The sequence below is a fragment of the Bison bison genome, unplaced genomic scaffold (assembly GCF_000754665.1).
Source record: "Bison bison bison isolate TAMUID 2011002044 unplaced genomic scaffold, Bison_UMD1.0 scf7180017864460, whole genome shotgun sequence".
Lineage (NCBI taxonomy): Eukaryota > Metazoa > Chordata > Mammalia > Artiodactyla > Bovidae > Bison > Bison bison.
In genome coordinates, this window is record NW_011495022.1 from 3,373,926 (window position 1) to 3,389,354 (window position 15,429).

General features: G+C 34.3%; 1 protein-coding gene across 1 annotated transcript in view; it reads right to left on the reverse strand.

The window, feature by feature from the left end:
* Nucleotides 1-15,429, reverse strand: part of AGPS (alkylglycerone phosphate synthase) — a 130,361-nt gene that overhangs the window by 29,916 nt on the left and 85,016 nt on the right. Inside the window, 4 exon segments of the mRNA XM_010859774.1 lie at nucleotides 2,174-2,235; nucleotides 3,075-3,144; nucleotides 9,484-9,596; nucleotides 11,407-11,483. Of these exon segments, the coding sequence (XP_010858076.1) occupies nucleotides 2,174-2,235; nucleotides 3,075-3,144; nucleotides 9,484-9,596; nucleotides 11,407-11,483 (322 nt within the window).

Below are 15,429 nucleotides of genomic sequence, written 5' to 3' on the forward strand. Positions count from 1 at the left end.
CAGATGTTGGCAATTTGGTCTCTGGTTCCTCTGACTTTTCTAAAACCAGCTTGAACATCTGGAAGTTCACGGTTCACGTATTGCTGAAGCCTGGCTTGGAGAATTTTGAACATTACTTTACTAGCCTGTGAGATGACTGCAATTGTGCGGTAGTCTGAGCATTCTTTGGCATTGCCTTTAAATTCTTACCTGACCTTATTAGCTAATTTAACACTACTGACCATTTCTTCATTGAACAAAATTTCCCTTGGCTCCTCTCACAGCAGTAGTTTTCCTCCAGATCTTCTAGACTGTAATCCTTAATTTCCTTTGTTAACTCTTATTTGGATGACTTAAATGAATCTTTGTTTGTATCCCTTCAATGCTGGAGTTCCCTGGAGTTCTTTCTCAGGCCTTCTTTTTTCTTTCATTCATTTGCCTGAAATTGTATCTTCTCCTTTGGTTTTAATCACAAATCTCAAGCTGGTATCTCTAAAATCTTCTAATCTCCAACTTGGATCTCTTAAGCAGCTATTTTTATAGGCTACATTCTTACACTGTTCCAGAGTTCATTCACAGGACTTTATACAGAATACACACTGAGCACCTAACAGGTGCAGTCACTGTGCTAAGGCAACAGAGGAACGCATAAAAACTAGTAAGACCCATAATCTCTTAAGAGATTTATGCACAAAAAGGCCAAGCAATCTAATAATGTGTGAGGGAGGGTTGAAGACCCCAATCCCACGGTTTGCTGCTAAATATGGTCTCTACCTAGCTAAAGGTTTAAGAGAAAGTAAGTTACTAAATGGTAACAAGTAAATTTTAAGTCAGGAATACAGCTGTTTTCCCTTAGTTTTATTTATTAATACTTTAGCTGAAGACATTGTTGTAAATGAAAACTAATCAAGTATGTAGCCCTGTATAAAACAGATAATAGTCAGTGAGTTGAAAAAATATGTCAGAATATACAAGCAAAGGATAAAGAAAAATGAAGAGAGAGTGCATGATCAGTTTCCACAGTTGGAAGAGTTTAAAGACAAAAGGGAAATCATCAGTTAGCAGGAATTGATGACAAGGAAATTCATAATACTGAAGAAGTAATACTACACTAACCCATTTTCCCCAGTAAGGAAAAGTATTAAAGACTAAAGTGGTCTCTGAGACAACTATGAACAGCTCCTAAACTATATCTGCTGTTCAAAAGTGTCAGATGTGGATGAGGTGATAATTCTTTTTATTTATAAGATTTATTCCCCCTATTAATATTTAGCATCCAAAACTGAATGCTATGAATTTAACAGACTGATACTCTAAATTTGATTACTATCTTATGGTGCATGGAGTATTAGCATCAATACACTGAAGTCAAAACTCATAGTAGATGAAGACAATGTAGAAAAGTAAAAACTTTTCTGGGGGAGGAAAAAAAATGAGGTTAAGGTCGAACAAAAATGTTAAGGTAGGTAACTCCTAACAGGTGTGTTCAGTGGGATCTGTTGGATCTTATATGCTTTATTACAGATTTAAAATAGTAAATTTTATAAAGAAAAAGTAAAATGTACCTAGAATAAAAATGTACTGACAATTTCAAGAATTTCCTATTTACTGAATGAGTTAACTCATAGGTCTATTTTTAATAAAGCCATTTCACATTTCCTAATCAGCATTTATTATATTTCCCTAACCAATATTTGTATGTATACATGTATGTAATTTTAAAACAGAAATTACAGTTTCTTAAAATTGGATTTCTTTCAGAAATCACTTAAATTCCAGTTAAGATCTTGCTTAATAGTACACATACAAATATCAAAAGCTAAATGATATGTTACAATAGGAGGCTGTATTTTGGGGAGACTTTCTAGAGAACATTTAAGCATATTAACCATTTAAGAATTTAAATCAAAGCTAAGTCAAACCACACAATGACATTTAGTGTTCAATAAAATTCTTTAAAATTTAAATTTCAGTAATACCGTCCTTCTACGGGGCATGAGCAAATCTAACATTTTTTAAATGGCTTGCAAATATGACATTCTGATGAAGATACTAATTTAAATAAAAGTGATTACCTTTTTTCAATGCTTCTTTACAAAATTTTAGAAGTTTACATATTCACACACAAAGATAAATTAGTCTAGCAACTTGTACAGCATATTTTAATAATATCAGGCATTTTGTTTCATTTTACCTGTCCCAAGGAGCAGAAGTCTCAAAAGATTCTCCTAATATATAGTATTCCAAACCCAAATCCTGTTAAGACACACACACAAAAATCAAGGAATTATAAAAGATGCAGAAGTCCATAATATCAGTAGTATTTCTTGTTCATTGTTAGTAAGTACTTCGTGTTTCTAATTTAACCTTCTGGACTCTTTACAATCTACATCAAAAGAGTATGGGAAAGTGGTCCCAAGTCCAAGATACAACCTCCAGGAGGACAGAAACTTTGTCTTGTTTTCCTCTGTGCCTTTGGCACCAGGTGGAGTGCCTAAACATGGTAGGTACTCAAATATTTCTCTAATAAATGCAGTCTCTACCCAGGAACTGCCTGTGTGTACACAGAGAACACCAGCAGGATAGATTTTAGTGCCTAAATAAACAGCAAATTGACCAATACCAAAAAGTGATCATTAGGATCAATGGAGCAGGGAGATAGGGAAGTCACGGGCAGAGGGGACTAGAGAAAGGAAAAGACATCTTCTTCAAATCAACTTTTCTTTAAAAATAAACTCAAGAATAGAGTGTTTCTCTTTGTAGTGACTAAATAGATAAAACATCTGGACCCATCTCAGCTAGGAAAATATGTTTTATAGTATATAAAATATATTGCTTATATAATAAGTAACTTATAATACTAAATTTTTTACCCAGAGTACAATTCTGTTCTAATATCAAAACTGGAAAGAGTCATAAGCCACCACAGAAGTGCAAAGGTATGAAAGAAAACTTTATAAAGTAGAAAAATCACAGACTCATGTTAAGTTACAATAGGTTAAAATTTAAGAAAATAAAGAAAATTTTATTCACTTAAAATAAGAAAATGTATTGTTTGCAACATAAAAAGACAAGAGAAATATGAGATAACTTACTCGAATGTATGCAATGACATAGGTCAACAAATAACCTCTCTGTCCATTATCTTCCCCAGCTGCCAATCCCCTGTAATTAAATATATTTCACATGAACTATTCAAAATAAATATTACTAGCCAAACTGATCAATACCTCAAGATAACTGCTTATAAGGTTAACACATATTACATTACATCTCATTTTAATTTCAATCTCATTTATCATAAAGGTATAAATGTGCTATCAAGAGAACAGGCTTGGACAAAAGAATTTTTAATATTCAGTTTGGTAATTAATTTTAAACTTTTATAGCCACCAAACTAGTAAACCTGAGTGATATAAACTCAACCAATTCTATTCAGACTGTAAAAAGAACAGAGACTCAGCCATGAGAAATAAGCTTAAATAATCTTCACAAGGACAAGATACTTAAAATACTATTTAACTCATATTCTAATCTGTATATTCATGTATTATAGTCTTATTCATATATAAAGATTTGCAATGAATGACTACTATCTTCTAACACCAAGAAGTTTCTTGAATACTTGAGCATATAGCATCTGGAATATTAGACATGGTGTTTACTTTATGGGACTTATCATTTAAAAGACAGACAAAACATACAGATATATTAAAATTTATGAAGCATCATACAGATAGGTACAAGAGCAATAGTATGAACATATCCATTTCAACTGGAAAGTAATTTTATACATAGCGGATGTACTTGGTGATCAGTTAGAATTAATCCCATATAATGTATATTTCAGTCCAAGTAAAATGTTAAAGTCATTCTAATTTTAAAAGACTAGGAAAGACTGATTTCTACTACCTTCAATACAGTCTTTGATTTTGCTTTTTTCTACCATTAAGCAGAAATTAAAATTTAAGTAGTTTCAGTCAACTAAACAAAACTTACTCCAAACCCTCCAAGCACCCACTAAAAATCCCTCAATAAAAATGAACAGGAAAAATATCTTTTCTTGTGGCTTTCTTGGGCCATGACTGAGGGTTAACTTTCATGTCTCTCTTCTCAATACACTAGGAGATTCCCTGATGGCTCAGATGATCAAGAATCCACCTGCAAGGTAGGAGACCTGGGTTCGATCCCTGGGTTGGGAAGATCCCCTGGAGAAGGAATGGCTACCCATTCCAGTATTCTTGCCTGGAGAATTCCATGGACAGAGGAGCCTGGAGGGCTACAGTCCATGGGGTCGCCAAGAGTCAGACGCAACTGAAGCGACTTCCACTCTCAATACACTAGCTGCACCTTCTTGGTCTCAGGATGCTGAGCCCTTAACCGAGGTATTGCTTAAGACTCAGGTTTTGAGCCTCTTCTCATTTCTCTTATGAATTCAATTAATGCCTTCCTTTCTTCCTTTCTTCCCCTCAATGTTTTGCCTGAAGTTGGCAGTAGGCAGTAAGTAAATAATACAATGCATATGTACCTTTGTTCTATACAAACGTGCATGCGTGCATGCATGCTAAGTTACTTCAGTCAAGTCTGACTCTTAGTGATCCTATGGACTGTAGCCTGCCTGGCTCCTCTGTCTATGGGATTCTCCAGGCAAAAGGGCCTCCATGGTAACTCAGATGGTAAAGAATCTGCCTGCAATGTAGGAGACCCGGGTTCAATCCCTGGGTCAGGAAGATCCCCTGGAGAAGGAAATGGCAACCCACTCCAGCATTCTTGCCTGGAGAATCCCATGGACAGAGGAACCTGGAGGGCTACAGTCCATGGGTTCATAAAGAGTCCGACACGACTGAGTGATTAAGCACATATGCCTCCAAGAGATCTTTCGGACCTAGGGATCAAACCCACATCTCCTGAGGAAATACTGTAAGACACTTGTAAGCTAGGACATATTGCCTATGATCAGATATGCCAGTATTATAGTTGGATACACATAAATTAGTATCATCCAGAAGAAGTAGTAAAGACTTAATAGGAACACCTCCAATCTAGAACTACATGGGAACAGGGTATAAAGAAACGAAGGGGAGGTGTTTGTTAGTAGAATGTTAATGAGCAAGGAAAACAATTTACATCAAGCAGCTGAGATTGAAAAGTAAGGAGAAACAGAAGACAGTTCTGGGTTGGATGCGTATGGATATGAGGTGGGGGTAGGGAGTCAAATAAAGTTCCAAAACAAAAAGGAAACTAGTCAGAAAATTGCTGTGGCAAGTGCTTGGAAAAAAACAGATGAACCCAGAGAAGGAAATGGCAACCAACTCCAGTACTCTTGGCTGGAAAACCCCACGGAGGGAGGAGCCTGGCAGGCTACAGTCTATGGAGTCACAAAGAGCTGGACTTGACTGAGCAACAACACTTGAACAGTGCAGCATATGTAACCAGGATCAAAAGAAATACAGAAGTAGATACCAGTACATCTGTAAACTTACTACATGATAGTTTCGACAACAAAAATCACTGGCAAAGAGAAAGATTAAGTGCTCCTTGGAAATTCACTCACTGAAATGATAATGACGGTGGCCATTAAAGAGAAGATTTTTAAGTGATTATTACTTTTTCTCTGCAATTTTCTCTGTTCACTTTTTAAACAATAAGCATATATCATGAAGTTATCAAAACTGTGGGAAAAATAACAGGATAAACAATATTCAAAATGTATATACATTTAATAAAATCATGACAAATTAAAAAAAAAAAAAAAACAAAAACAGACGAACCCATACCTCAGGTAGATACGAACTGGAGTCAGACACTGACTCCAAGAGAGGAAAAACCCTATTGATAGAGGAAACACAGTTCACGTAAAGGAGAGTGAAGACTAAGAAAGGGTGCAAGAGATCATTGCTGGGAATCTTTGAGAAGCTGCATTCTGAGTATGTACTTGGTGAGAAGTAACAGGTATAAACATTTAGCAGACCTGTCTATCATTTTAATATCTGGCCTACTGATATAAAATATAGCATCCACATATATCAAGATGAGAAAGAGTTCAACTTTGCAGTCCCAGGTCAAAGCTATTTTTCTTTAGATCCTCTTCTAAATCTGACAAAGGGAAAAAAGAACCTGTTTCACTTGGAATCTAGTACAACAAAGTACAGAAATATGCTTTTTTTTTTTTTTAATCTAAAATAGGAAAAAACTAGATGTCCATCCTAAATTCATAAACCTCTGCAAAGAAAAGCTGCTCTGGCTTTGCTTTTCTGAATAACAGGTTTCCCTACAAATTTAGCTTTTTGGAAGCTCTATTTTTTTTTAAAGGCTTTCAGAATTACTTTAAGATAAAGTATCTTACCAGCCAGAATTATTTAAGATACAATATGTAAACCATAGTAGGGCTTAGATTAAATGCTTGTAACTTGCCACTTTTGCAGCCATTTCAAAAAACTATACTTAATTTCAACTGCCTTATGTTATCCATCCCCTACTTCTTACCCCTCTACCAGAAATTTTAAATATCAATTAACAAGGGTCTTAAACAAATTTAACGCTGTTTCATGAAGGACTAGGAAGACTACTGAAAGAGGAGTGAGACAATTTTTTTTACATAAAAGAGCCATCTGGTGAACCTAATCACTCACGTTAAATTACGTCAAACAACTTAAGCACTTTAAAAGTCACACTTTAAGTATAACCCTTTAAAAATAGTAATATATTACCTTAAGTTCTATGCTATATGTCAACACATCTGTCACGGTTGGTGACAGGCAATGTTTATTCTGCTTAGTTTTTATAGAATTTAAAATATGTTACCAGCAAACATAGATAAACAACCAGAGTACGATTATTCAACATTTGCTATTATATTCTGTTGGATCATACGTGTTCAAAGGTATTTAACAGTGTTTGGGTGGGAGTGGAAAGCAAAAAGGTAAACTGCTAAGATAATACACAAAAAAGTTCTCAACTGTGGTAGAAACAGAGGATGAAACAAAAGAACAGAAAACAAAGTACAGATTAACAATGCCCTAATTCAAAACAAAATATGTAAGCTAAACTAACTTATGAAAACTTCATTAGAGAGAAACTTAGTGATGCTTTCCTTCAGCTAATCATGTAGGAGAAATGATTAAGGAATAGGAGTTGGCAGGGTAGCATCTTAAATAAAAATATGCTTGAATCTTCAGTGGCTGAAACAAAGAACTAGTGCCTAGAGAAAACTAGGGAAAAACCAGGACTTCTACTAGAAAACCACATGAAGATGTAAGTATCAAAAAATCAAAAGAGCCCTAAGTCATCTGCCTAGAGATAGCACAGAGTTATTCAATACAGACTTCTTCATCTAAATGAAGGGCACCAGATGAAAGTATACTACAAAACTAATTACAAAACATAATTAAGAAGTCACAAATAACAGTAACAAAAAAACTACACTCCCTTTACCATTGCTTTAAATAGATATCTCATTTACTATAATCTATTTTTAATGGATGAATTTGATACAAATTCTTTTTAGTATAAACAAATTGCTGCAATTAAATCAGTAGTTCTGGGTCTCACTGCTGCTGCTGCTGCTGCTGCTAAGTTGCTTCAGCCGTGTCCAACTCTGTGTGACCCCATAGACAGCAGCCCACCAGGCTCCTCCGTCCATGGGATTTTCCAGGCAAGAGAACTGGAGTGGGGTGCCACTGCCTTCTCTGCTGGGTCTCACTATCAGTATATAAAGAGAGCTGAATCATCTTAAGATTCACTCTTACTGTTAAGCTGTAAATGGCTGATGTTATATGAGAAAAACAAAACTGGCATTACATGAAAAGCCAGTTCACCACAGCTGACAGCTCAAATTAAATAAAACTGACAAAACGGTTTAGATAAATACCTGAAGATTAAAACACACTGTTTTAAGGGTGACATAGTAATCAGGCATAAAAAAAGCAGAAGATGCCAGGGGAAAATATTCTGGTTTCATTAATCCTTTCAGCAAATATTTAATCAAGCATCTAGTATATACCAGGCATCAATGGTGATGCCCCAAGAGACATAATATAAAAATTATGTGTGCATTAGGACAAAAAGGTCTTTTGTCACCATCCTGTACCCAGTATAACAGGATATGTGCCACGTAACTAGTAATGATTTGCTGGTTACTCCGTACTGAGATTATAATTATAGTCTATAAAGTGCAATTTCGGTGTGTGTGCACAGAGGTGGGGGTGGGAAGTAGCAAGATTAACGTAAGCAAATTTAACCTTACAGTGATCAGGTTTTCATTTGAATCTCCTTAATTGTTTCTCACTAATAACATGGGTTTTAAGAAAAAAGTTTTCAAATCAAATTGCATACGTACTCCACATAACTTGGAAACTAAAAAATATGTACATGTACATTTCAAAAAATTTCAGAGTTAACCTGATATCTAAGCCATCCAATCATTAAATAAATTTTTATAGTACTTTTAACTAATTTGGTTAAAACATCAATAGTTCCCAAAAAGTACTAAGGAGAAGAAACAGTGAAAGATTAATGAATTTTAGCTTTTACTAAAAAAAGTATAATTCCACTAGCCAATTTTAGAAGAGGGCAAAAATAAAACTGAAAGATTATTTTGCAATAATCAAGCACAATTCAAAGATAAACTAAAAATTAAGCCCGAGATCTTTTTCTCTCTAAGAATACTACACTTTAATACTAAGTTCAGAAAACCCTAAAGACAAAGGACTGAATATTATATATGAGGAAAGCACATAAAAGCAAAGCATTCTAAGACACATGGCTCCAAATTAAGTGTTCATTTGTTCTCATAAAGAAGAGCAAAAAAAAAGGGGAGGGGAAATAAAAGTAAATATTTACATAGAACCCAGATTAAAGATAATGTATATGATATATTTTAACCTCTGAAATTAGGAAGGAAAAAAAAAAAAGACTGGTATCCAGAAAACTGTCAGTTTATTATGTACTTAAAAATGAAAGGAAGGAAATGTAGTCCTGATAAATGGCATTTTCACTATAGTTCTCATCCATCAATCTTATAATCCATCAAACAGACAGACAGAAACCACCCAATCATTATTCAGTTGGTTATAAATGTGAAATGTTTTCTGTTTCTTTATACTAGCACAAAACAGTAAGTGACAGGGGGTGGAGTACAGATAATTAATCAAACAGTTTTGATTAAACACAATTTCCTTTTAAAAACATAGCATGTTTTATACATATACTATTACCACTAAATAGCAACATGACTGAGCTTTTTTCTACTTCACTTAGCACAACAAACAGTTATAAAATTATCATTAATGAGAAAATACAATAAAAGATTCACTATGTCATGTATATCATTAGAATAGTAAGAGCAACATACCAATTTAGCTTCCTACAAACCAACACAACATTTTAAGTTGACTATCATTTATGAACACAAATTTAATATTTAAAAGAGTACATTAACAATTGCTTGGAGACACCAGAATTTCAGTTTAACTTTCTCTTGGCATTATGAACTTAAAGCCATACCCAAATTTCGCAGCGATGTCATACACTTGCTTTTCATGCTGAAGAACCTTCTCACGGTCCCCCTCAAACAGTAATGTAGCGACACTTAGCTGATTTGGATCAAATCCTTTAAACTACAAAAGAATATTATTATTACTGATAAGTTTAAGCCTACAAAACAATAAATCAAAATACATTTTGCTCTTTTTTTCTTTTGATCTCAGCTCAAACATACCAGCTCTTTAAAATTTGAGCTTTGGAATTTTATAGGTCAATCAAAAAGAATGCTTAATGTACCTGTTTAGGTTATTACAATAGAACAGTACTATGGAAAACTGCTTCATTTCAAAGTATGCTGAGGTGTCAATTACAATGATATATTGGTAAGGAAATACAAGAAATAACTTGCAAGAATTATAAATGTACCAAAGAATCAAATAAAACTACCAAAATGAAAGAACATAATTAGTATCATTATATTGAGGACGTTTGGTGGCAGGGAAGTAAAAAACCAACAGCATCCTTAAATACCACCAATAACTTCTTTCTAAATAGTATTTTCAAAGGAAATCTTACATCTTCAATTAAAAATACAACATATCTAAGAATAATCTTAACAGGAAATACATAACTTTGTTAGGAAAATATACATTCCCAAGCACATAAACTAAGAATTATAAATCAGTCAGTTCTTGCTCAAATTAATATACAAACTGCTGCTGTTGCAATTTTAATAAAAAATATCAATAAGCTTTCTAAAATGATGAAGAGTTTCTAAAGTTTTTCTAGGATTATGAACAGGTAGATAATGGTGATAACAAGGAAAATTCTGAAAAATAAGAGGGAAAATTAGATCTACAAAATTAAATTCCCTTAATTTTTCAAGAACAAAAACTCATTAAAAAGAATCTAATACATTAGAATGTCATTTTCTTAGATAAGTATGTAATAAAATGTCTTAGACATGGCAAATCAACATAAGAAAAGGAGGGATAGGTTACTTAATGATGTTATAACAACTAGTTAACAATCAGGGGGGAGCAGGAGATGAAGGTTAATTTAGTCATCTCATACCATAAAACTGAAATAAATTCAAACAGTAATAAAGATAATATTTCTTAAAATTCCTAATATAAAAATGTGAGAGAGAGAAGGAAGTGGCCTTTATCGTAGTTCTGGAGGAAGGCAGGCTTTTTCTAAGTTTAAGAGTGATTAAACAATCACAGGAAAGATAAAAATTAGAAAATTTTGTACCAAAAAATAAAAAGAAACCTTATTAAAAAGAAGTCATCTGACTGGAAAAACTACTTATAACATTTATGAAAAAGGCATCTAATAATTTCATTATTCAAAAGACACACAGCAAAGCACTAAGCCATCCCCCCCTTAAACAAACAAAAACTCCACAAATCTGCTACCCCTAGCAAAATAACCGCATTCAACTAATTCACAAAAGAAATTATGTCTAGGAAATACAGGGAAATGGTCAGTTTCACTGGAGTTTCAAGAAACAGCAACTAAAATAAAGTACTATCTTCCCCCTGGATTTACTAAACTTAAAACAAAAGAAAAAATTCCACATGTCCAAGGATGCAACCAAAAAATGGCACATGTGCATCGCCACTGTCAAAAGTTTAAAAAAACTGCTACTTTTATTTCACTTCTAGATATCTACTATGAAGGAAAAAATTCAAACTATAAAAAACACTGTATGCATAAAATATTCAATGCAATGTTATTTCAGGCAGTTCAAATCTGAGAAAGAGTTTATATTTCCTGAAATTGAACATGTACTTGAGTTGCTTGATTAAATATTTATTACAACATAAAAAATAACAATTATGAAATGCACACAGCAACATGGAAAAGCATAACAGGTGTGTTTAAGGAAGAGAATGCAAGAAACAAAATTAATCAATATCCTAAGCATTAAAAAACCCTTACCTTTGTAATATAAAACTTTTTTAATCCATCCAAAAATGATGTAAAGATAGAGGAAACCTGAGGTTTAAGCGCATGACCTAATAAGAAAAAAGTTCATATTTTAAATTAATAGCAAATTAACTTATCTATGTTTTTCGTAACAGCAAGAAGCTACTTTAACTTAGTATCCTAAAAGAAAGTGAACATTTTCATGACTTTAGGTTTTAAAATTTCTCTATGATATATATATAACATTGGTATTAAGATCTACATCTTTTATCTTTGTCATTTCCTTCAAAAGTCACAAAGAACTTTTTGTTTACCAAACTCCTTCTTGGGTTTTTTAAAACTCAAATACTACATGTACTTACTACTACACATAGTTTATCTTTCAATGGTATGGTTTATACACAGTAAAATCACTTCATTAATTTTTATTTCATTAGGAACACCCAATAGTGGCTAGTGCTACTTTCGTTTTTTTTAAATTATGCAGAAACCATTCAGAACTAGAACCAAATACAGAGTCGATGCCAAGTTTAAGGTTGTTTCCTAATTAATTCTTAATTCATCCAGAATTCTTGCATATAACTAGTAATTGTTTCCTTAATTACACCCAGAGAGCTAAAATTCCCCCCAAAACATAAATGGTGTCTCAGAGTCTGTTAAATTAACATCGTTGCCTCCGGAATGAACTTAATCGAGTGAAAGTCTTTTACTGTTTTCTCATTGTTTTCAAAGTAGCAACTTCTTAACTCCCATGACAGTTACATTTAAGAGTCATGCATCTGGCCTTGGCACTATGAGCTCAATTCAGAAAAATTTGGCATACCATTCACATAAAATTTTTATAAAGAATTTTAAAGCCTCTAGTAAATCTAAAATTATTTCCAATTAAAAAGTTTACTTTTAAAAAAAGGCTTTAAGATTCTGGGATTCTGTTTATTTTTAAAGTGTGGATACCTTCTTTTAAAATAAGTGTAAACAACAAACTATCTTTTTTGAAGGAAAAAAGAGGGAGAGGTGGAGAGAGATTTCTGGAGGAAAAACTATCACTTGCTATCTTTGTTTTCCTATTCATCTATTTTTTTTAAAGTGAGATTCTGAACCCGTAATACTTCTTACATTCTTATACATTATAATAAGAATTTATATTACATAAAAGACCAAGTAACATAAGTCTTAACCAGAAGCTAAGAATTATATATTAATGCTGTAACTGAGCAAAGCAAAAAACAAAAAATGAAGGGTGGATTAGATACAGATCAACCTAGCAATCTTTTTCAGATACTGGATCACAAGACGTTTGGGGATTTTGTTTTCTTTTGTTGTAACCTACCAGAGATATTCTCTAGTATAATCAGCACTTTTAAAAGATACCATTTCTAGCATGGATAAAGTTAAAGATAGCAACAAAATGAGTCCCAGGTGAAATTTATCCTGCTTTAACAGCAATTGGAAATAAATATATAAACATAAATGTGAGAGCATGTGTATCTTCTCCTCATAAAAGACTTATGGTCCACATACCTTTACATAAGGTATGAAGATTCCAAACATTACTATTCTAGTATAGAATAATCCTTAAGGGTATATGCTCATCTTATCACACTGCAACTTAAATGCGTAACTTCTATTCGTTACCACCACTGTGAATTAGTCCCATATATCTCTAACAATGAATTGACATGATAGCTTTGAAGCATAATTGACATGAAGCTTTGAAGCAAAAGTGATACTAACTTTTAAGTGGGTCAAGTATTACTATTAAGAGGATATTATCTTTTACTTATATTAATTTTGCCTATCAAATTAATTATATCTAAATATATTCCAGCTATTTTATTTTATGTAAACAAATGAACTAGTTGCTAAATTTACTAGCTAGACAGTTCTGATTAGTGAATTTTGTTATTGTTACAGTGTTAATTAAATAGTTTTAAAGGATTCAATAAATCCCTGTTTCAAAGAAGTGCTCTGAAGCATTAGAAAAAGTCACGGGCTTTGGAGTCAGACAGATCTGGGTTCAACCCTAGCTCTACTACATGTAACTTGTGGACTATACCCAAAATATTTAGCTATTGAATTGTTTATAAATTGGAAATACAGTTTTGAGGGATGGCTGTGTGCTACGGATAATGTGCTTAGTGAAAGTGTTAAGTCACTCAGTCATGTCTAACTCTTTATGACCCCATGGACTGTAGCCCACCAGGCTCCTCTGTCCATGAAATTCTCCAGGCAAGAATACTAGAATGGGTTGTCATTCCCTTCTCTAGGAATCTTCCTGACTCAAGACTGACCCAGGGATCAAACCAGGGGTCTCCTGCACTGTGGGCTGATTCTTTACCATCTGAGCCACCAGAGAAGTCCTTGACAGTGTGCTTGCATGTGTGCATGTGAAGACACTTCAACCATGTCCAACTCTGTGTGACCCTGTAGACTGCAGCCTGCCAGGCTCCTCTGTCCATGAGAGTCTCCAGGCAAGAATATTGGAGTGGGTTGCCATTTCCTCCTCCAGGGCTAATTTGATGATTAAGTCAATCAACATGTAAGCGCCTGTTATGTGATAGATACAGGACACATATAAATGAACAAGAAACAGCTCCTAAATGTGACAAATGTTAGTTCACAGGGAAAATTTGTAGATAATTTCAGTGTACTCAATGATATGTATCATTTCAATATACTGAAAACATATCATTTCAATATATTAAGAGTCAGGTCAGGAGAAGGGGTGATAATAAAAATATTAACAATTAATAGTAAGGTTTGTGCTCTATTAACAACCAATATGGTACAAATATCGACCAGTCAGTCACATGGCTGGTACAAGGTCTTGGACACCTCTTGCTGTGCTAAGAGTTATTCTTTAATTGATTGATCATGAATCCATGGCAAGATATATAGGAGGGAAGGCTTCAGTGAATACTGAGAAATCATAAAGGTTATAGACAGCAAAGACACAAGATCAAATCTGTACTGGTGGCCAAGTAAAGGGCAGAGGGAGAGGAGACACACTAAAGACTAGAGAGGAAGACTAAAGAGGATAGACCCAATCTTAGAGCATGTTCCAAGGTATAGTTACCAGAACGTGGAACAGGGATGGCAGGCAGCCAGAAGGATCTTTGCTTTGAAACTTTTTAAAAATTGTTATAGGTCTCAGTTTCATTGAGTTAGACAAGGCTGTGGTCCGTAGGATTAGACTGACTAGTTTTCTGTGATTATGGTTCGTGTGTCTGCCCTCTGATGCCTCTCGCAACACCTACTGTCTTACTTAGGTTTCTCATACCTTGGACGTGAGTATCTCTTCATGGTTGCTCCAGCAAAGCACAGCCTAGATCACTCACCTAGAGCCAGACAACCTGGAATGTGAAGTCAAGTGGGCCTTAGGAAGCATCACTACGAACAAAGCTAGTGGAGGTGGTGGAAATTCCAGTTGAGCTATTTCAAATCCTGGAAGATGATGCTGTGAAAGTGCTGCGCTCAATATGCCAGCAAATTTGGAAAACTCAGCAGTGGCCACAGGACTGGAAAAGGTCAGTTTTCATTCCAATCCCAAAGAAAGGCAATGCCAAAGAGTGCTCAAACTACCGAACAATTGCACTCATTTCACACGCTAGTAAAATGATGCTCAAAATTCTCAAAGCCAAGCTTGAGCAATATGTGAACCGTGAACTTCCAGAAGTTCAAGCTGGTTTTAGAAAAGGCAGAGGAACCAGAGATCAAATTGCCAACATCTGCTGGATCATCAAAAAAGCAAGAGAGTTCCAGAAAAACATCTATTTCTGCTTTATTGACTATACCAAAGCCTTGGACTGTGTGGATCACAATAAACTGTGGAAAATTCTGAAAGAGATGGGAATACCAGACCACCTGACCTGCCTCTTGAGAAACCTGTATGCAGGGCAGGAAGGAACAGTTAGAACTGGACATGGAACAACAGACTGGTTCCAAATAGGAAAAGGAGTACGTCAAGGCTGTATACTGTCACCCTGCTTATTTAACTTATATACAGAGTACATCATGAGAAACGCTGGGCTGGAA